This window comes from Actinia tenebrosa, unplaced genomic scaffold (assembly GCF_029948245.1).
Source record: "Actinia tenebrosa isolate PJP-AT-01 unplaced genomic scaffold, QUT_ActTen_1.0 utg165__unscaffolded, whole genome shotgun sequence".
Classification (NCBI taxonomy): domain Eukaryota; kingdom Metazoa; phylum Cnidaria; class Anthozoa; order Actiniaria; family Actiniidae; genus Actinia; species Actinia tenebrosa.
This window is the reverse complement of record NW_028292594.1, coordinates 289,086-311,213: the sequence shown is the minus strand read 5'-3', so window position 1 is coordinate 311,213 and position 22,128 is coordinate 289,086. Positions and strand designations below refer to the sequence as shown.

Sequence of the window (22,128 nt, the reverse complement as noted above, 5' to 3'; positions counted from 1 at the left end):
GGTAGAACCACCAACATATCACGCGCCCGTGCACGCACCTGTGGAGCCGGCTGTTAGAAAAAGTAAGATCCCTGAAATGGAGTAATAACCTTCTCGCTTTGTAATATAATGTCAACCGCGTTATTGAAAACTGTTGAAGAGGCAGCCATTATTACTTCCATCGTTGCGGGTATTGGTTGGGTAGGTAAGAAAGTGCTCAAAGAAGACTTTACTGAAGACCCAAGCAAGAGCTTCGCTAATTTTGCTAAAATGACCGCTGCCGTAGGCGGGGCTATCATGGTAAAGGATTACCTACTGAAGGAAAAGTACCTACCGACGACGTAACTCGTGAAAATCCCTGTGATTTTCTAATATATAATGGCTAGCGTGGTCGCAGGTGGAGTTATTGCAGCTTTAGCATTCACTGGAGCTAATTATGGTGGTCAATATTTGGATAGATTAGTTAGAGGCGACAAAAGCGGAGAATTGGCCGCTGAGAGGAAGAGACACGATTTGGCGCTGGAGAAATATCAGCGAGACGTGGCAGCTTGGAATGAAAAAAGACAAGCTTACAGGGATTGGTTGGACAAGAACTACCAAGACAAAATGCAGGCGGATAAGAACTTCGAAAACACAGACTACGCCTTTAAGCTCTATGCGCAAGCACATCCCGCGGCATCGATGGGATTGAGAAAGCCCCAGTTCGAGAATTACTACCAGCCTTCTAAGAAACAAAAAGATAGCGAATTGGTCTTCGTAGGAGTCGCAGGGCTGGCGGGAGGCGTGGCCTTGGCGTATCTAATATAATGATCGTCTTTTTGGAAAGCGACAAGAATAACTTTACCACTTATCTGAATCCTCCCATCCGCGCGGAAAGGGTTCAGTTGGTTAGTTGCTCTTTGTACAATTCTTGGTATAATTTAGTCAATGCCTTGATCACCGTACTTAAGGCGCCTGGCAAATATCAAGGCGTATTGCTGCCCGATGGGCATTACAAACCAATCACCCTTGCTAAGGAATTAGCAAAACACGGTTATACTCTCACCACGGGATTGCCGCACGAAATGACCCTCAAACATAATATGCCAAACTATTCAGTAACTTTTGGAAAGTCTGACCCATTGGGATCTTTATTATGTGCCTCGGGCAAAACAATTACCGACACAGCCATACCCGTGAAATGGAAAGTCGCATCCTCTTACGAAGTCTATTGCGACTTGGTCCATAGTTACAACAATGGAGAAAAGTCTTCTCTTATGTCCAAGTTTCTACCCAAAGGTAATCCATTTGACTCAGAAGAATACACTCCCATTTCTTTGGAATATGATTTGTCTCATTTGGTAGAAAGCATAAACATCACCATTAAAGTGGACGGAGAGACGGTGGATTTCAACGGACGCAAGATCAATCTTGTCCTATCCTTCACTTTAATCAAATTTATATAATGGGTCGCGTAGAGGACAAACTTAAAAGGATTTACTATGGGCCCGAAGGCTATTGGAAAGGAGCGTCGGCTATCAAGAAACTCGTGACCGCGGCCAGGGTATCAGAAGAAACGGCTAAGAACTGGCTAAGAAAACAAACCCTCTGGCAGGTTTATCTTCCCGTGCCCAAGTACATTCCCAGGCCCAGCTTTACCGTAAATACCCCCAACGAAGTTCATCAGGCGGATTTGCTTTTCTTACCGCACGACAAGGTGAGAAGAAAGACCTATAGATACGCTTTGACCGTAGTTGATATCGCAAGCAGATACAAGGACGCCGAACCCATAACCAGCAAGGATTCTGGGGAAGTCGCAGAAGCCCTAGGTAAGATTTATAAGCGCGTTTTGAAATGGCCTAAGCTGCTGCAGGTGGATGCGGGGACGGAGTTCATGGGCGTGGTTACTAAGACCCTGAAAGACCACGACACTAAGATTAGGAGAGCCGAAGCTGAGTACCACAGGGGTCAGAGCATCGTCGAAAGATTCAATAAGACCGTGGCTGAGCGTCTCTTTGGATACCAATATTGGAAAGAGCTGGAAGATCCCTCCAAACGCAACAGGGAATGGACTCAGAGGCTCCCGCAGGTCGTCGCGGCTTTGAACAACGAGGCGGCCAGGGCTACGGGAATAAAACCCAGGGATGCCATAAAAAAGAAACACGTGGAACACAAGTCCTACGTCAGAAGTTCGAGGGCGGTCGGACTGAAGGAAAAAAAGCTACCCCGCGACATAGTGGTCCGATACCTCTATCAGCCGGGGGAACTTGAAGGTGGCAGTAAGAGAGCCACGGATCCTAACTGGTCCCTGGAAACGTATGAGATTTCCAAGTCCGTCACCAAGGAAGGGCAACCCGTGTTGTATTACCTAAATGGCCCTAGTCGCGGATTCGTCATGGAAGAGCTGCTCATAGTCCCCAAAGACTCAGAGTAGCGCAGCACCACGCGCCCGATTACACTCTAGGCATGTCAGTCTTACGTTGCCTCTACAATGCCCGCGTTTGTTGTTGATACGATCCACGGAGAACTGCTGATCATCATTCGGGTCAAACCTCCATAGTAGAGGTATGTTGCATTTGGCACACCGTGCCCCTTTCTTATAGACGTCGTCCACGCATAGGTCAAACTTTATCCCCGCATAGCGGGGATCTTTGCTCTTTTCTTCGTCGTGCCGCTTGTAGCGAAGGAGTTTCTTAGCAATGTTCTCCTTTGCTATGTCTTCTGGGGTGCGGTCGTAACGCATTTGTGGGCCCCAGGCTCTTTTTAACTGTTTTGCGTACTCCACACGGCTTACAGCGGTGTAGATAAGGTTGCTCCAACACAGCCGCTGGTCTATGATCCATAAGGTTTCTTTTATGGTAAGCCCCTGCGCGCTGTGGACTGTCATGCAGTAACCTAAGCGCCAATCTGGATGGGAGGTAATTTTTTCCACCTTTTCTATGGGTACCCAGGCTTTATCATGTGTTACAGCATTTTGTAGTTGGATGTCGGTACCAGGTACCCAGACATCTCTTTTTTGCATTCGGGTATCGTGGGGTTTGTAAGAAACAGGTACGGGATGTGTAGGGAAGCGCTCTCGGTGTATATTTAGCAAGTCTTTCTGTATGCGAGACTGTGATGCGCGTTTGCTGCTTAGCACCAGATCCTTTGGATGCCATGTGTGAAGGAAGTCCTCGTATTTCTTCGCTCGTACGCGTTTGCGTAGTATCTTGTTTTGTTCCGCGTCACTAAGGCCCCGAAGTTCTGCTTTCAGGTTTCTTATTTGATCCTTACTGCGGTAGTCGGTGTTAATTTCTTCGGAGTGGTCTACCATTTCTTTTAACCATTTATGGGGCATCTCTCCGGTTATTGGAGGAGGCTGGCAAGGATCTCCGGCGAATATCACTTGACACTTTCCACGGAGGAATTCTACAAATTCCTGCAGGATTTCTAAAGGGAACGGTGCAAATCTCATCCCAAAGTATCACCGGGGGTATGTCGTGGATGGCTTCTGGTACCCACTTTTGACCATTCCAGCGGAAGAAGCTGTGGTAGGTCTGCGCGTCGTAACCCATCTCCGTTAATTCTCTTTCCAGACGGTGCGTTGGCGTTAACACCTTTATCTTTGGAAAGAGTTCCAAAACCCTGGTAGTTTTACCACTGCCTCCCGTTCCGTAAAGGTAAGAGAAGCGTTGGTAAGAGATTGGGTCCGCAACCGACGGTAGAGGCTCCCCGGTTGGTTCCACGCTACCGTAAAGATGTTCTCCGTGATATTCTACACGGCCTCTCCATGCTTTTATCTCCTCATCTTTGACGCGCCATTGACCACTTTCTGCAAGTTCATCGGCAGTGTAGAACTCCTGCATCTTCTCTAACACTTCTGGCTTTACATACAAGGAATCCGTGGCTACGCGTGGGATGTCCTCTTTGTCAAACCGTAGCAGCATTGCTAAGAGATTGATGTGCGCATATGCTAGCATGCTGGCACGCAGATGGTAATACTGTGGTCGATGGTCTTGGTAATAACACAGCGCATTCCATTTCTGTTCTTTTTGACCTTCTATGAAGTAGTCCCATTTCTCTACGGATACCATTGTTCCTTGGTCATGTGCACGTTTTATGAGGAAGCTTAGCTCACCGGCGTCTGTTATTAAGCGTCGCTGCATGTGTTTTTCGCCTTCTTTTGCGCCCTGTGTGAATTTACCTATGACCACACGCGCTGTGGGGTTGTGCTCTGGAAGCCATTGTGTAAAGGCGCTATGGCAGAGTATGGCTTCACGCGCTGTGTATTTTAAAAGCTTGCGCTCTTCGAGGAACTTCAGTAGGGGTATGGGTATCCATTCTTTCTCCTGCAGGTGCTTCCCATACCACGCGTAAATTATGGGATGTAAGTCTTTTGCTAACTCCCAGGTGGTCAGTCTGATGAACCCCGTTGCTGGGGCGTCGTAGTAACCCGGTAGTGACACCCTAAAGAATTGGGAGTCTGGATGTCCGTAACGGTCATAATACTCCTTACAATCCCCAAGGCCTTTGAAACTGGCGGGGTAACAGTGTTTCATATCCAACGACACGTACTCGTCTTCGTTGTACTCCATATTCCAAAGACCGCCGTGACCGTGTTCTACGCAAGCTTTGGAGATATCTTTGAACTCTTTTGGGGTAGGTTTCCAGCCGTTCCTTTTCTTCGCGGCTAAGAAGTCCAAGCTGCGAGAGCTGAGCACTTCGTCTGAAAAGTCCTCACCAAGGGTTTCGCAGGCGCTTTTAATGCGTTGATGTTCCACTTCTGGTCGGTATAAAGTACCATCTTGCGTCATGAATTGACATCCTTCTGAATCCATTAACCAAATAGAATTCTCATGAACTAATTCTGTCAATGGGGAATTCTTATAGACCTTTGTCTCCTTCTTTCTTGGGAACCTCAACCCCCTCCACGCGTGCGCGTTGTGTTGGTAAATGACTATGGGAGCACCTTTGCCTTCGTATTTATGCGTTCCTGGGTAAATAAAGCCGTCGGTGATATCTTTCACATGGATTCGCCTTCCTAACGTGGTTTCCAACTTCTTGATGTTTTCGATGGTTCCTCCAGTTTTACGAGTAGAATGCTCCCATTTCCTGATGGCTTCTCTACTCTTTAAGGTTAATTTACCACCCCGAGAGGAATCCTCGAAAAACTCCCTAACCAGCTTCCCAACGCAGTTACCAGGATGTCGCATTGGTTTAAGCTTCTTAACGTCCGGCTTCTTAATTTCGTATGCACCGTAGATGACCACGGTAACCGGGTAAGCGACCTCGTAGAAGAGCATGTCTATTCCCTCAAGTGCTCCCGGTCGTGTGTGCTTATTCAAAACGAACAGGTTCTGCTTACCAGACGCTCTGATAGGATTACGACCCTTTTCTATTATCCACTCACCGTCTAAGTACTTTACGAATGTCAACTCCAAACGGTAGTCACCGGCCGGCATTCTGTTGATTATCTTTTCAGCCATTTTGTGATTCATAGTTTTGTCTGTCTTTCCCTCCATAAATGTAGCGAAGACAAAGTCAGCGTCTGAGTTATCCATCACCTGATTTCCGAGCCTGCGCACAGTTTTGTTTTGAATGTCGTTGATGGTGGCCATGTATATCTAAGGAATATTTTAACCTCCGTTTGCGGTAAATCTGCTGTACCCGCGTTCGGAATTCCGCGGGTTAAACCCGCAAATATACGGCATCGATCGCGAGGTCCCCCCTACTGCTGCTTGTCCCGAGCTTGTTTTCGAGATCATCAGCACTTAATGGAAGTCTACGCGCGAGCTTTTGGAGCAAAACTTGCGCCACCGGAAGTGATTAGAAAAAAGAATAAGATTCATAAGATAATAGTGAGTTTGACTTCTGGTCGCGTGTCGCGGGTCGCGGGTCCGGGTACTATGTCGCGGGTACGAAATTTTAAAAATTGGCCCATAACAATACTAATTCATGTATTATAATGCATGTTAATATATCATCAGCAAAAATAAACAAAAAATAAATAAATGCAAAATTATGATAAAATGCAATACTGAACACATCCCAATATTAGAGTGATTTTTACTTGGCCAGTGAAAAAATTATGATTAATGTAATATCTTATTGTCGATATTGTTGGGCATATTTCAAATACGTTTGAAAGGCTTTTTGAAAGATAAGCGAAACCCTTGAATCCTTTAATAGAAAAATAAGTTGATTCTTATCAGATCACGATTAACAGAATTGAGAAGATCAAGTTATTCACTGACATCACCTTACTGAAATGACCTGGACTGCGAGTATGCCATCTAGTTAATCACCTGGACTGCGAGTATGTCATCTAGTCAATCACCTGGACTGCGAGTATGCCATCTAGTTAATCACCTGGACTGCGAGTATGTCATCTAGTTAATCCCCTGGACTGCGAGTATGCCATCTAGTCAATCACCTGCACTGCGAGTATGCCATCTAGTGAATCCCTGGAGTGCGAGTATCACATCTAGTTCATCACCTGGACTGCAAGTATCACATCTATTTCATCACCTGGACTGCGAGTATGCCATCTAGTTATTCACCTGGACTGCGAGTATACCATCTAGTGAATCACTTGGACTGCACGTATGTCATCTAGTTAATCACCTGGACTGCGAGTATGCCATCTAGTGAATCCCTGGAGTGCGAGTATCACATCTAGTTCATCACCTGGGGTGCAAGTATCACATCTAGTTCATCACCTGGACTGCGAGTATACCATCTAGTTATTCACCTGGACTGCGAGTATACCATCTAGTGAATCACCTGGACTGCGAGTATGTCATCTAGTTAATCACCTGGACTGCGAGTATGTCATCTAGTTAATCACCTGGACTGCGAGTATACCATCTAGTGAATCACCTGGACTGCGAGTATGACATCTAGTTATTCACCTGGCCTGCGAGTACACCATCTAGTTAATCACCTGGACTGCGAGTATGCCATCCAGTCAATCACCTGGACTGCAAGTATGCTATCTAGTGAATCCATGGAGGGCAAGTATACCATCTAGTGAATCACCTGGACTGCGAGTATGCCATCTACTTAATCACCTGGACTGCGAGTATGCCATCTAGTTAATCACCTGGACTGCGAGTATGCCATCTAGATAATCACCTGGACTGCGAGTATGTCATCTAGATAATCACCTGGACTGCGAGTATGCCTTCTACTTAATCACCTGGAATGCGAGTATGCCATCTAGATAATCACCTGGACTGCGAGTATGTCATCTAGTTAATCCCCTGGACTGCGAGTATGCCATCTAGTCAATCACCTGCACTGCGAGTATGCCATCTAGTGAATCCCTGGAGTGCGAGTATCACATCTAGTTCATCACCTGGACTGCAAGTATCACATCTATTTCATCACCTGGACTGCGAGTATGCCATCTAGTTATTCACCTGGACTGCGAGTATACCATCTAGTGAATCACTTGGACTGCACGTATGTCATCTAGTTAATCACCTGGACTGCGAGTATGCCATCTAGTGAATCCCTGGAGTGCGAGTATCACATCTAGTTCATCACCTGGGGTGCAAGTATCACATCTAGTTCATCACCTGGACTGCGAGTAGACCATCTAGTTATTCACCTGGACTGCGAGTATACCATCTAGTGAATCACCTGGACTGCGAGTATGTCATCTAGTTAATCACCTGGACTGCGAGTATGTCATCTAGTTAATCACCTGGACTGCGAGTATACCATCTAGTGAATCACCTGGACTGCGAGTATGACATCTAGTTATTCACCTGGCCTGCGAGTACACCATCTAGTTAATCACCTGGACTGCGAGTATGCCATCCAGTCAATCACCTGGACTGCAAGTATACTATCTAGTGAATCCATGGAGGGCAAGTATACCATCTAGTGAATCACCTGGACTGCGAGTATGCCATCTACTTAATCACCTGGACTGCGAGTATGCCATCTACTTAATCACCTGGACTGCGAGTATGCCATCTAGATAATCACCTGGACTGCGAGTATGTCATCTAGATAATCACCTGGACTGCGAGTATGCCTTCTACTTAATCACCTGGAATGCGAGTATGCCATCTAGATAATCACCTGGACTGCGAGTATGCCATCTAGTGAATCACCTGGACTGCGAGTATGTCATCTAGATAATCACCTGAACTGCGAGTATATCATCTATTCAATCACCTGGACTGCGAGTACGCCATCTAGTTAATCACCTGGACTGCGAGTATCCTATCTTTTCAATCACCTAGACTGCGAGTATGCCATGTAGTTCAATCTTCTGGAGTTCGAGTATGCCATCTAGTGAATCACCTGGACTGCGAGTATGCCATCTAGTGAATCACCTAGACTGCGAGTATCCTATCTATTCAATCACCTAGACTGCGAGTATACCATTTAGTTCGATCTTCTGGAGTTCGAGTATGCCATCTAGTGAATCACCTGGACTGCGAGTATGCCATCTACTTAATCACCTGGACTGCGAGTATGCCATCTAGTTAATTACCTGGACTGCGAGTATGCCATCTACTTAATCACCTGGAATGCGAGTATTCCATCTACTTAATCACCTGGACTGCGAGTATGTCATCTAGATAATCACCTGGACTGCGAGTATGCCATCTACTTAATCACCTGGACTGCGAGTATCCCATCTAGATAATCACCTGGACTGCGAGTATACCATCTAGTTAATCACCAGGACTGCGAGTATCCCATCTAGTCAATCACCTGGGTTGCTAGTATCCCGTTTGTTTGTAAATTTTTCTAAGCGTGTATAAGTGTGTGTATATGTGTGTATAAATGTGTGTAAATGTCTGTAAGTGTGCGTAAGTGTGCGTAAGTGTGCGTAAGAGTTTGTAGGAGTAAGTGTGAGTAGTATGTGTAAATGTGTGTAATTGCGTGTGAGTGTGTGTCTAAATGTGTGTAAATGTGTGTAAATGTCTTTAAGTGGCTGTAAATGTGTATAATTGTGTGTAAGTGAGCGTGTAAATGTGTGTAAGTATGTGTAAGTGTATGAAAGTGTGTGTAAATGTGTGTACGTGGGTGTAAGTGTGTGTAAGTGTGTGTATATGTGTGTAGTGCGTGTAGGTGTGTTTGTTAATGTTTGTAAGCGGGTATAAGTGATAGTGTAAGTGTGTGTAAGTGTGTGTGTGTGTGTGTGTGTAAATGTGTGCAAGTGTATGTAAATGTGTTTAGGTGTATGTAAGTGTGTGTAATTATGCTTAAGTTTGTGTAGTTGAAAATAGGTGTGTGTAAATGTGTGTAATTGTGTGTAGGTGTGTGTAAATATTAGTGTAATTGTGTGTAAGTCTAAGTATTAATGTGTGTAAGTGTGTGTGAGTGAGTGAAAGTGTGTGTAAAAGTGTGTAAGTGTGTGTAAGTGTGAGTAAGTGTGTGTAATTGTGTGTAAGTCTAAGTATTAAAGTGTGTAAGCGTGTGTAAGTGAGTGAAAGTGTGTGTAAGTGTGTGTAAGTGTGTGTAAGTGTGTATAAGTGTGTGTAAGTGGGTTTAAATGTGTGTAAGTGTGTGTAAGTGGGTTTAAATGTGTGTAAGTGTGTGTAAGTGTGTGTAAGTGTGTGTATTTGCGTGTAAGTGTGTGTAAGTGTGTGTAAGTGTGTGTAAGTGTGTGTAAGTGTGTGTAAGTGTGTGTAAGTGTGTGTACGGTGTGTAATGTGTGTAAGTGTGTGTAAGTGTGTGTAAGTGTGTGTAAGTGTGTGTAAGTGTGTGTAAGTGTGGGTAAGTGTGGTAAGTGTGTGTAAGTGTGTGTAAGTGTGTGTAGTGTGTGTAAGTGTGTGTAAGTGTGTGTAAGTGTGTGTAATAGTGTGTAAGTGTGTGTAAGTGTGTTGTAGTGTGTGTAAGTGTGTGTAAGTGTGTGTAAGTGTGTGTAAGTGTGTGTAAGTGTGTGAAGTGTGTGTAAGTGTGTGTAAGTGTGTGTAAGTGTGTGTAAGTGTGTAAGTGTGTGTAAGTGTGTTGTAAGTGTGTGTAAGTGTGTGTAAGTGTGTGTAAGTGTGTGTAAGTGTGTGTAAGTGTGTGTAAGTGTGTGTAATGTGTGTGTAAGTGTGTGTAAGTGTGTGTAAGTGTGTGTAAGTGTGTGTAAGTGTGTGTAATAGTGTGTAAGTGTGTGTACGTGTGGAAGTGTGTGTAAGTGTGTGTAAGTGTGTTTATATGTGTGTAAGTGTGTGTAAGTGTGTGTAAGTGTGTGTAGTGTGTGTAAGTGTGGGTAAGTGTGTGAGTGTGTAAGTGTGTGTAAGTGTGTGTGGGTGTAAGTGTGTGTAAGTGTGTTGTGTGTGTGTGTGTGTGTGTGTGTGTGTGTGTGTGTGTGTGTGTGTGTGTGTGTGTGTGTGTGTGTGTGTGGTGTGTGTGTGTGTGTGTGTGTGTGTGTGGTGTGTGTGTGTGTGTGTGTGTGTGTGTGTGTGTGTGTGTGTGTTGTGTGTGTGTGTGTGTGTGTGTGTGTAAGTGTGTGTGTGTGTGTGTGTGTGTGTGTGTTTGTGTGTGTGTGGTGTGTGTGTGTGTGTGTGTGTGTGTGTGTGTGTGTGTGTGTGTGTGTGTCTGTGTGTGTGTGTGTGGTGTGTGTGTAAGTGTGTGTAAGTGTGTGTAAGTGTGTGTAAGTGTGTGTGTGTGTGTGTGGTGTGTGTAAGTGTGTGTTTGTGTGTGTGTGTGTGTGTGTGTGTGTGTGTGTGTGTGTGTGTGTGTGTGTGTGTGGTGTGTGTGTGTGTGTGTGTGTGTTGTGTGTGTGTGTGTGTGTGTGTTGTGTGTGTGTGTGTGTGTGGTGTGTTGTGTGTGTGTGTGTGTGTGTGTTGTGTGTGTGTGTGTGTGTGTGTGTGTGTGTGTGTGTGTGTGTGTGTGTGTGTGTGTGTGTGTGTGTGTGTGTGTGTGTGTGTGTGTATGTGTGTGTTTGTGTGTGTAAGTGTGTGTAAGTGTGTGTGTGTGTGTGTGTGTGTGTAAGTGTGTGTAAGTGTGTGTAAGTGTGTGTAAGTGTGTGTTTGTGTGGTGTGTGTGTAAGTGTGTGTGTGTGTGTGTGTGTGTGTGTGTATTGAGTGAAAGTGATGTTAAAGTGTGTGTAAAAGTGTGTAAGTGTGTGTAAGTGGGTTTAAATGTGTGTAAGAGTGCGTAAATGTGTGTAAATGTGTCTAAATGTGAGTAAATGTGTGTAAGTTTAAGTAGGTGTGTGTAAGTGTGTGTAAGTGTGTGTAAGTGTGTGTAAGTGTGTGTAAGTGTGTGTAAGTGTGTGTAAGTGTGTGTAAGTGTGTGTAAGTTTGTGTGAGTGTGTGTATTTGTGTGTGTAAATGTGTTTAAGTGTTTGTAAGTGTTCGTAAGTGTATGTAAGTGTGTTTCAGTTTGTGTGTAAGTGTGTGTAAGTGTGTGTAAGTGTGTGTAAGTGTGTGTAAGTGTGTGTAAGTGTGTGTAAGTGTGTGTAAGTGTGTGTAAGTGTGTGTAAATTAGTTTAAGTGTGTGTAAGTTAGACTTTCGCAAAGTCCGCCGCCCGCTTTTTTTCTTTTTATTTACTGGGCGCACAACGGACTTTTCGACCTTGCTTACCGCCAAATTTACCGACCCAAAAATCAGTCGGTAAATTACAGCCAATCACAATGCTCGAAATCCAAGCTGTCAATCACAATGTAAGACTAGTAAGGTTATCTGTACGATTCCCATCGGCATCTGTCAACACAACATCTGTCTGACAACATGAGATTAATATCTGAGGCCATATCATACGGTAAAAGTAAATTAGGATACGAAACTATAAGAGAATACCAGAAACAAAGCATAGAAGCGTATCTTTCAGGCAGAGATGTTTTTATATCTGCACCAACAGGAGCGGGAAAAAGCCTGACGTTCGAGATCGCTCCATTCGTCTTAGATTTTATGAAGTTCGGTGAGAAAAACTTCATCGAGACTGTTGTTGTTGTTGTTGTCCCTTTGGTCTCTTTAATGAAAGACCGAGTAACGTCCTTAAAATCGAAGGGGATATCTGCTTCCTATGTTGGAGACGACTGCTCGAAAGAACAGCTACAAGACATATTGGATGGCAAGTTCAACATTGTTTTTGGTAGCCCAGAAGCGCTGTTAAACAGTCATCGATCCTTTTCGCCGACTGAAAAACAATGTCAAAGCAGTCTTCATAGACGAAAGCCACTGTATGGCAAGCCGAATGTAGCAATATTCAATTCAGCTCGTTTATTCAACGTTCAACCATATTTATTCAACGTTCAACCATATTTATTCAACGTTCAACCATATTTATTCAACGTTCAACCATATTTATTCAACGTTCAACCATATTTATTCAACGTTCAACCATATTTATTCAACGTTCAACCCCTTATTCAACGTTCAACCCCTTATTCAACGTTCAACCCCTTATTCAACGTTCAACCATATTCATTCAACGTTCAACCCCTTATTCAACGTTCAACCCCTTATTCAACGTTCAACCCCTTATAATTCAACGTTCAACCCCTTATTCAACGTTCAACCATATTTATTCAACGTTCAACCCCTTATTCAACGTTCAACCATATTTATTCAACGTTCAACCATATTCATTCAACGTTCAACCCCTTATTCAACGTTCAACCATATTTATTCAACGTTCAACCACCCCTCCCCAATCCCCTCCCCAAGGTTTACTCGTTCCCGGTTTCCTCTCGGCCCGACTACAACAGCCTCGGGCAGAGGGGAGCCTAGGAACAAGGTTGAAGGCGACCTGGCCTAAAACAGAGCCCAGTGGTCTAGAATATGGCGGATACCGATCAAAAAGTCGATCTTGAGAAAGAGGTTCCAAGATGTTTAATCTCTATTCTCGAGAAAACAAAGGAAATTAGTCAGCAGCCATTTGATAGAGAGATTGCCGAAGCACATAGTGTTGTACTTGACATGGCTGTTTGTTTGACCAGGACACTGTGTGATTGCTTCAGCGTGGATCCAAGTGATAGAAATGAACTCGAGTTGTTGTCAAAATATCTAACAGATGTGTTGAATTCTTGGTCACATTACATCAATATGGGATCTGTCACGCCTACAACTGTTGCTGGGCAAATGGCGGCCACCAAGACTTGCTCTCTAAAACCTGGTAGGCCTTCGTATGATATTTCTTGTGAAACCCTTGAAGAACTTCGTGCACTAGGATTCAGTTGGACCAAGATTGCAGAATATTTAGGCGTTTCAAGATGGACAATATACAGAAGAGTAGAAGAATTTCATTTACAAGATATGAAAGGCTTTAGTGACTTGTCTGACGAAATACTGGATGATATAGTTAAAACATATTTGTCAACTCATGGATCAGCCACTGGCCAGGGTTACGTTGCTGGCTACGTAAAGTCACTTGGCTACAGAATTCAAAGGCAAAGAATAAGAGAAAGTATGGCTAGAATGGATCCTAAAAACACTGTCTTGAGATGGGGTGCCTTGGTGTCTCGAAGAACTTATCAAGTGCCATGGCCAAACTCTCTATGGCATCTTGATGGGCACCATTCGTTGATTCGTTGGAAACTAGTAATTCATGGATGCATCGATGGATTTTCCAGAAGAATAATGTATTTAAGTTGCAATTCAAACAACCTTTCAGAAACTGTTCTTGAACTCTTTTTAAATGCAATTAATTCTGATGGTGATCTCTGGCCATCAAGAATCAGAGTGGATCAAGGTGTAGAGAATGTCCTTGTATGCGATGCCATGGTGAAAGCTAGAGGTGAAGGAAGAGGAAGTTTTATAGCAGGTCCCTCAACTCACAATCAGCGCATTGAAAGGTTGTGGCGAGATGTTTTCAGATGTGTTTGCCATCTGTATTACTACACCTTTTATGCCATGGAATCCACTGGAATACTCCAAGTAAATGAAGCTGTCCATCGTTTTGCTCTACACTGGGTATTTATCCCCAGAATAAATAAGGCAATGAATGAATTTATGAAGGCTTTTAATCACCACAGAGTACGTACAGAGAGAAACTGGTCCCCCATCCAGATGTGGACAAATGGAATGATGCATGCCAATAATCCATTAGCGCATGGATTGGTGGATGAAGAGCCAGATGATCTAGCCATGTATGGATACGATGCCCAAGGTCCATCACGTTCCAGACAGGAAAATAATGTGATAGTTGAGCCAATAGATCTTGATAATGAAGAATTAATAAAGGCATACGTTTTGGATAGGATTGATCCACTGAAGGAATCAAGTGAACTGGGAGTAGACATATATTGTCAGGTTTTAAGTCTCACTCAAGAGATAATTGAAGAAATGAAATGAGTATGCTATGAATAAAGATTAAAGTCACGAACCCCATGATTTCGATATGAATCTAATGGACTTTATGATGTAGGAGACCCTTGTTCTATTGTTTTCTTATATATATTTGACATAGTAGTACACCATAGCAAGCCATATTGCTAGTCTCCATTAAAAATTTAGATTGTGATATTGAGTCTGAGAGCTTTAATTTTTCATACAACACAACCAAATTGATTCACCTGTAGTTTGTGAATTTATGCATAAAAAATAAAAAATTTCATAATTAACATCTCAGTAATCCAGGGTCTGCTGTAAGGAAGTTTTTTTTCTTCTAATTTCTCTTCTGTGTATTAATACTTTCATCCCCCCGAGTTCAGTTCCCCCTCCACCATCAACAAAAATCAATTTCTAAATAATATAATTTGATCATTAATTTTTTGGGTTCTGAACCTGTCATGAAAACTAAATACTCAGGAAGTGCCAAGACTGAATACAGGTTGTAAATTTTGGTCTTAATAAGCTGCAGGTTTAATACTAGAAATAATTGTAATAGTTTTCAACTGCATATTAAGTTGTTTTGAAATGCACATATGAATTGGTCGTAGAAAAGCCATGGCTTTAAATTGATCCTGGAATTGTTACTCTGCCTTGAATAACAAATTTTGATGTGTTTTAGAAATCACCCTTACACCCACCCTAGTTTCACATAATTTTCCTAAAAATGTAAAGCTGAAATCCTTAACAAAAAGGGGGTGCTAATTATTATTAATCCCATATCCCAACCAAAAACTGTTTATTCCAATCCCAGTTCAAATCCAACAATCTCGGCCAGTTTTACTCAATCCTCAATTTCATTTTCCTATTGTTCTTTGGTTCAAATATCCCAGTCCCATTACATGAAATCCCTTTTCCCAGGAGGCTCTAAGAAATGAAATCCCAGCTATTAGCAACCTAAGAATTGACATACCAGTAATTTCTTCAAAAATTAAAAGGAAATAACAAATAGATTTTTCAATAGCAATAATAGTTTCAATATAACAGTGCATCTTTTAGAGCTATGTATATCATAGTTAATTTTCTTTCATAAATATCTTCAACATTTTTAGAAAAATAAACAGTAACAACTTTTTGGTTTTAGCTTATATGTGGAAATTGTTTAAAGCAACACCAATATATCTCTTCGGAAAATTTAGAACACAAAAAATCAAACATTCAAGTTTACATTTCTGTGCTTTGCTTTTGGCAATCATATTAAAATATCAGAAGAAAATAAATTTCATCATTGTATTCTTGTCCTAGTTTTTTTCAATTGTGAATGAATCTCTTTAGGTTGTTCATGATTTATGTAACATTGAGGCAGGAGTTTCTTATACTCATGCCAGACCGAAATAAACATTAACAAAGGCACTGTCATATACATCAAAGAGCTCTTCTTCAGAAGGAAGAGGACAATCATGTGACCCAGTGGGTAAATACAATGTCTGGGTGCAAGTGTTTGAAGTAGGCACAAAAGCCCACTTGTTCTTACTAGTTGCAGTGGCAAAGCAGATGCTAGGTGGAATTGCAAAGCCCAGAACTGGCTCTTCTTCAGCACCAGTTGTGAATTGTAAGATATGTCCAATGGTGATGGCTGCCCTACGACCACTGGTAGCCTCTCGGACATACTTTAAGAATAACTCATAGACAGCCATTTCATACCTCTTTGCATTTGACCCTTCATCTGAGAAGGAAGGTGCAAGTAAGGAAATCAACTTTCTTCTTGTAAGATTATACGATTGAGAGGGTCGCATCAAGTGTACTAACTGTGGGACAGCCTTTGCAATTTGGTACAAGCCAATCTTTGCAAACCCCATACGTAGCTTAAGAATGCATATGCTGGGCTTGGGTTCTTGAAACAACTCTTGTAACATTGATTCATCCATAAATTTTGGTACTGGCCCATTTTGAAGCATGCTAAGAGCCATGATGATGCCAACCTTTATATAGTCATCAGAAAGCAGATTCCTCAATCCATTGTCAAAATATTTTTCTTTAATCTCTCTGAGGCATAAACGGAAGAATTCCTTTCTTGGCCCCCCATTATCATGTGCAACTTCACCATAAAAGGTTACTTGCAAAGTGAGCTGAAGGTTTTCAATCTCTTCAATTTCATCAAATGCAGTTTTTAACAAGTTTTGTCTGTTCACATCAATAAAGTTCACCTCTCCTTCCAAATTTGACTCAGTTTCAGTAGTATCAAGTGGTCGTCCCTTCACAATATATTTTTGTGCACATCTTAATACCTCAACTGGGTTAGTAGCCTTGTCTGCCTCACATGCTTTCAAGCATTCTTTCACTGCTGATTCAACATCATAGTTCCCACCCCATGCAGACTTAAGTAGGTCGCCGTCATCTTCCTCTTGTGGCTTTTGAGAAGGAACAAGGCTTTCATAATCCTCTACATTTTGGCCATGGTTATTTTCCCTGCCATCTTGAGTGACTGGTGCTGGTGTTTCCTGCCTTTCTTCACCTTCTACATTGGGTTCACGATTTCTTCCTTGAATATAATCATCAAGCAAGCATTCAAATCCATCCTTCAGGGTTATATAAATGCTTCCCTGGCCTGCAAGGGGTTTTACTTCTTTGAAGGAGAATTCACCAGCATTTACAGGCTTTGACAATTTTCTTCTAATTGCTTTTAAAAATTCCAAATCCTGTGGAGCCACAGTTGGAAACTTTATAACAACTGCCTCAGCCAAGCATGCTCGAATGTTTTGTTCATTCATGTTAGAGTTCAGAGTAACAATGCCTCTCAGTATGATGGCATCATCTTCTAAGAGCAATGAATCACTCTCATTGAGCTGCCCCCTGGAATTTACAAGAACAAACTCGAAAGTCTTTTCCATTGGTTTGGCCTTTTTTTGTGCAGATGAGGCAGAAGTACCTAATAAGCATAAGCAATAGTTAAAACTTCTGCTTCTAATAAGCTAATCAAAATTAAACTGGCTTTGTTACAGCATCCTTTTTACAAAATCAATGATTCGCCTTAACATCAAACTTTTTGGCAAAAAAAATATGATAAGCCCTCAACAACAATATTTTTTTCCAACCATGTAATATAATAATTTAAAAAAAATCTTTTTGCTCATACCACCCCCCCCCCCCTCCCCCTAAATATAATGGTCTATCCCTAATCAAAAGGATACCGACTGTAGAAAGGAATGCAGACTACAACGTTTATGTTTATTAGCACAGTAGCAAACGTCTCAGTGTGCATACCACACTTCGGTGAAATCCATAGTCATAGTACTATAAAACGACGCTTGAATCATATGGAGGGTCCGAGAGCAGGACATACTGCAGTATATTTTATTTTTATTACGTTCGCGCAGCGCTACAAAATGGCAGCTTTTACCACGTGTAAGCCTGAGTCACGAAAACTACGATAGGTTTTGAACAATGGGATCTCCAAAGAAAAGTGTAAACAATACCTGAAATGGCTCGCAGACGTTCTCGTCCATTTAAACGGGAATAAAGCCCTCTGTTTGTAGAGTTCTGGACCATAGATTGAGCTCTATTGACTGTTCTCCCGACCGAAGAAATAGCAGATTCCATTCTGCTAGAGAGACCAGTAGAAGTTGATGGATTCGAAGAACCATTCATCTGATTTAAGATCTTTCCTGCCTCGGTTAGGCATTTTGCCAGATCATCCAAGTATTTTTTATTGTTATTGTCCATTACTGCCCCAATCTCTATTATAACTATGCCCAAATCCAAACACGTGCGTAACCGATCAAATCTGACAACGTACGCGGTGTAACTGGGCTCTGTTTTAGGCCAGGTCGCCTTCAACCTTGTTCCTAGGCTCCCCTCTGCCCGAGGCTGTTGTAGTCGGGCCGAGAGGAAACCGGGAACGAGTAAACCTTGGGGAGGGGATTGGGGAGGGGTGGTTGAACGTTGAATAAATATGGTTGAACGTTGCATAAGGGGTTGAACGTTGAATGAATATGGTTGAACGTTGAATAAGGGGTTGAACGTTGAATAAATATGGTTGAACGTTGAATAAGGGGTTGAACGTTGAATAAGGGGTTGAACGTTGAATAAGGGGTTGAACGTTGAATGAATATGGTTGAACGTTGAATAAGGGGTTGAACGTTGAATAAATATGGTTGAACGTTGAATAAATATGGTTGAACGTTGAATAAACGAGCTGAATTGAATATTGCTACATTCGGCTTGCCATACCACTGCATAGCAAAATGGTAAGGTATTCATGTCTTATATTATTTTTACTCATCATCTTATTTTGACTATCCAAAACTAGATTTTCTTGATATAATCTGAAAATTGACGTTTAAAAAAAATGACAATTTGTCGGTTAAATAAAGATAGAAAACTTCCTGTTCAAAACAGTCGTGTAAGCTTAATAATCTTAGGACATCATTAAAAAATCTGAATATTATATAGGTATGTTGTAGAATATATATCCGTGATCTTAAAATCGAGGTTTAAAAAATGATAATTTGTTCTGTTAAATTAAGATAAAACTTCCTGTTCATCTTCAAAAAAGTCGTTAAACTTAATAATCTTAGGACATCATTAAAAATTATTGTATGGCAGTATTTTTCCCCTCTCATTGTAGGGCAATAAGCTAAAAATTTGATTTAAGCTTACTAAATATCTGGTGGAATACTATTATTGCCTATCTACTTTTAACTATTTTAGGATCACGAAAAACATTTATACTACAAGGAAATTTCTTCCAATTTTCGGGGTTCTAACTCCTAAACTACAAGGTTTACTAGGGGATTTTAAGATTTTTTTAAAGATTTTTTTGAAGATTTTTTTAAAGATTTTTTGTTTAAAAATAATGCGTAGAAAGCATGCGCGCAAACAATGCCCGCGAACGTCCTTAACTTTATGCGGTCTCCCTTATGTGTTTCAGGGGTAAGGACACTGCAAATGAGGAGGCATTCCGGAGGGACTATGGAAGGCTTGGAGAACTAAGGTCGTTATTGCACAGAGATGTCCCATTCGTAGCACTGACAGCTACAGCCACTGCCTCAACCAGGAAAACCATTATTAAGGATCTTTGTATGAGAGACTGTGTAGAGATTTTGGGTGATCCTAACAAAGCAAACATTCGATACACAGTAATTATAACATTCATGACCAGGATTTATATGGTACATTCAAATGCATAATCGATGATATTGAACAAAATCAGTTGACTGCTACAAAAGTTATGGTCTTCTGTCGTAAGAAAGAACACGTAAAAGAGCTCTTTGAGTTATTTTATCAATGCCTAGGGCCTAAGGGATACTACAGTCCAACTGGTGAGGAACCTGAAGATGACCGCACAAGACTGTTTGCTATGTATCATAAAAAAACCCATAAATTGGTTAAGAGCACCATAGAGACAGAATTTCGTAAGGAAAATGGAACAGTACGAATTGTCTTCTGTACCATTGCTTTTGGCATGGGAGTGAATGTTAAGGGTGGAAACATAGTGATTCACCTTGGACCGTCAAGTGGGCTTGATGATTATCTACAAGAGTCAGGCAGGGTTGGACGACAGAAAGACATCAATGCACATGCACTACTCTTGAAGTACAAGGGATGCACAAGAAGCAGAAACATTAGTAGAGAAATGAAAGATTATGTTTTGAACACCTCAGAATGCAGGAGGGTTATGTTGCTAAAGTCATTTTGTAGTAATCCTACAGCAAATACTCTGATTCCCCATTCATGCTGTGATGTATGTGCAAAGAAATGCCGATGTCTTTGCACATGTAAAAATGAACAGTGCTCTTGTGAAAAAACATGTGATGTGGAAGCTCATCAGCTAGATTTTGAAAAGCAACTTTTAAAGTTGCTCTGCCCTCAGAAAGTCCATACAGAGAAGACTTCTGCCCAGCTTCATGAATCCACAAAATTGACCAGTAAGCAGAAGGCAACTTAGAGGAGTGATCTCCTGCAATATAGATATACTCTAGCAAGTAATTACAAGCAGGAGCAACTACTTACTGGTCTTGACTTGGCCACAGGTTTCTCAAGGTCATTAATAGATGATATTGTTGAACACGCAGGAGAAATTAAGAGTTTTGAACTACTAAAACTTAAACACTGTTTCTTCAATGAGGAGCATGCAGTGTTCACTTGGCAGTGTATCTGTGAGCTTGATGATGATGAGAGTGAAAGTGAATCTGAAAAAGCTCAGAATACAACGCATGTAACACATCCAATGGAGGATTTGCTAAGTGATAGTGAAGACGACAGTGATTTGGTGGTTGAAAGAAGAACACGTGCTTACATAAGTTCTGAAGAATATAGCAGTGATGAAAGCAGTGTTTGATAAATGTACAGAATTTTCATATATATGTATATAGGACAAATATGTGGTATTGAGTTTTATTTTATAGTATGTGATAAAACCTAACATTTATTAACAATAAATCAAGAGATATCAAGAGAATATGATAATATTATGGACATTTATACCAGAGCTTTTGAATTGGTTGTATATATCTATATATATATACACTTGATTGCAGAAAGGTTGTACAGTAGTATACATTTACACATATATCTAGATGCAAGATATCAAATGGGATGCAAAACTTAAAAACTAACTTGTTTATTCTTCCTTTTATTCTGTTTGACCAGAGATATAAGTATTACACAAACTCAAGTTAAAAAAATATTTTCCACAAAATGTTGTGGTTAAACAATCGTATTTACGTATGTTTTACATTCTGCATCTCATTTGATATGTTGTATCTCATTAGGTATTTGTATAAATGTATACTACTGTACAACCTTTCTGCAATCAAGTGAAATTATTTATATACCGTTTTTATCAAGAAATGGAGTTTGCACCTGCATGCAGGAGATTGTACAAGCTCACATGCTTTCAAAAATTATTTTCAACCATAAATCATATCTTGATACATTAATATTAAAAACTGTTTTTTAAAATACAAAGTAATTCTAGAGTCATTTTGGATTTTTTGTTTTTATAAATTTCTGATGCAAAATATTTTAAAGTGAAATTTTGATTTTTTCACCTTCAATCCATTCTGCAGCTATGTTATAACAGTGATTGATGCTTAGCATGCAATTATGTATAATTCGTTTGTGCTTAAGCAAGCTAAATGAATCCAGAACTGGATATACATGTATGAATGTTGAGCATCAACCATTCCTTAATTTGACTAAATTGTAATTGCAGAACATTATTGTTGAATTATGGGCATGAAGTCTATATACAGTGTAGTATGTCTTCTACCTTTCCTATGTGGCAACCATTTTGACTGAAACAATAAATTTTTACCTGAGTAGACTGGTAAGCAGGTACTAAAATGCTGTAACATTAGCATCATTTTGTACCGTTTAGGGGTAAAACTTGCAATTGTTATGAATACGAGAGAGAGAATTTTGGTACCTCTTAGGGTCCATAAGCACTGATTAATAATATGCTCTGACTTTGCAGTATTTTCGCTATTCTCGTCTGGTGTTGTAGGGTCAACAAAGTTATTTTTCTTAAATTTGGTAATGTTTCTTACTGAATTTCTTAGTCGATTGGCTGATCCATGTTTTAAGTTTGTCACAGTCAATAGCATCGAGTAAACTATGTGGCATATCTTGAAAACATGAATGTGCTCTGCCTGGTATTCTATCAAAAACTTGGGCTGGGGTTAAATGGTCAAGCATGAGTAAAACATCATCTTTTGTTGACATCATGGTATGTTTGCCAGATGGACGCTTGACATCTGTAGTCTGATCAAAGTTATGAAGGACGTGATCAGAAGTGGAATTGCTCCTTCCAACTCTTGTGATACTTTTTTCAGTAATTTCCCCCCTGTAGCTATGGCAATCATTCTTGAATGACTTATTATCATGCTCTATTTCAAGGTCCATAGGGTGATTTGTATCACATTTTATTTTTTACATACTGAGATGTTCTTATCAAAT

General features: G+C 41.1%; 2 protein-coding genes and 1 pseudogene across 3 annotated transcripts; 2 read left to right on the top strand and 1 right to left on the bottom strand.

Annotated features, from left to right (window-relative positions):
- The first annotated feature begins 11,624 nt into the window (after positions 1-11,624).
- LOC116289509 (uncharacterized) lies at positions 11,625-20,206 on the top strand (annotated as a pseudogene). The gene is made up of 3 exons (XR_016118931.1): positions 11,625-12,085; positions 18,365-18,416; positions 19,100-20,206. The product of XR_016118931.1 is annotated as an uncharacterized LOC116289509 (transcript).
- Positions 12,554-14,362, top strand: LOC148904376 (uncharacterized). The gene has a single exon (XM_089025387.1). It carries the CDS (start codon positions 12,682-12,684, stop codon positions 14,191-14,193), a length of 1,512 nt encoding a protein of 503 aa, XP_088881513.1. The 5' UTR covers positions 12,554-12,681; the 3' UTR covers positions 14,194-14,362.
- Positions 14,680-18,106, bottom strand: LOC148904375 (uncharacterized). Its single transcript, XM_089025386.1, has 2 exons — positions 17,646-18,106; positions 14,680-17,098 (listed from the first exon to the last, which is right to left on the bottom strand). The coding sequence occupies exons 1-2, from the start codon at positions 17,890-17,892 to the stop codon at positions 15,549-15,551; spliced, it is 1,797 nt and encodes a 598-aa protein (XP_088881512.1). The 5' UTR covers positions 17,893-18,106; the 3' UTR covers positions 14,680-15,548.
- Positions 20,207-22,128: the final 1,922 nt, after the last annotated feature.

Bases quoted from the DNA above. Each gene is read 5' to 3' on its own strand.
- LOC148904376 (XM_089025387.1), top strand. From the start codon at position 12,682: ATGGCGGATACCGATCAAAAAGTCGATCTTGAGAAAGAGGTTCCAAGA.
- LOC148904375 (XM_089025386.1), bottom strand. From the start codon at position 17,892: ATGGACAATAACAATAAAAAATACTTGGATGATCTGGCAAAATGCCTA. The intron at 17,099-17,645 runs GTATTGTTTACA...TATGCTTATTAG, and splicing joins ACGTCTGCGAGCCATTTCAG to GTACTTCTGCCTCATCTGCA.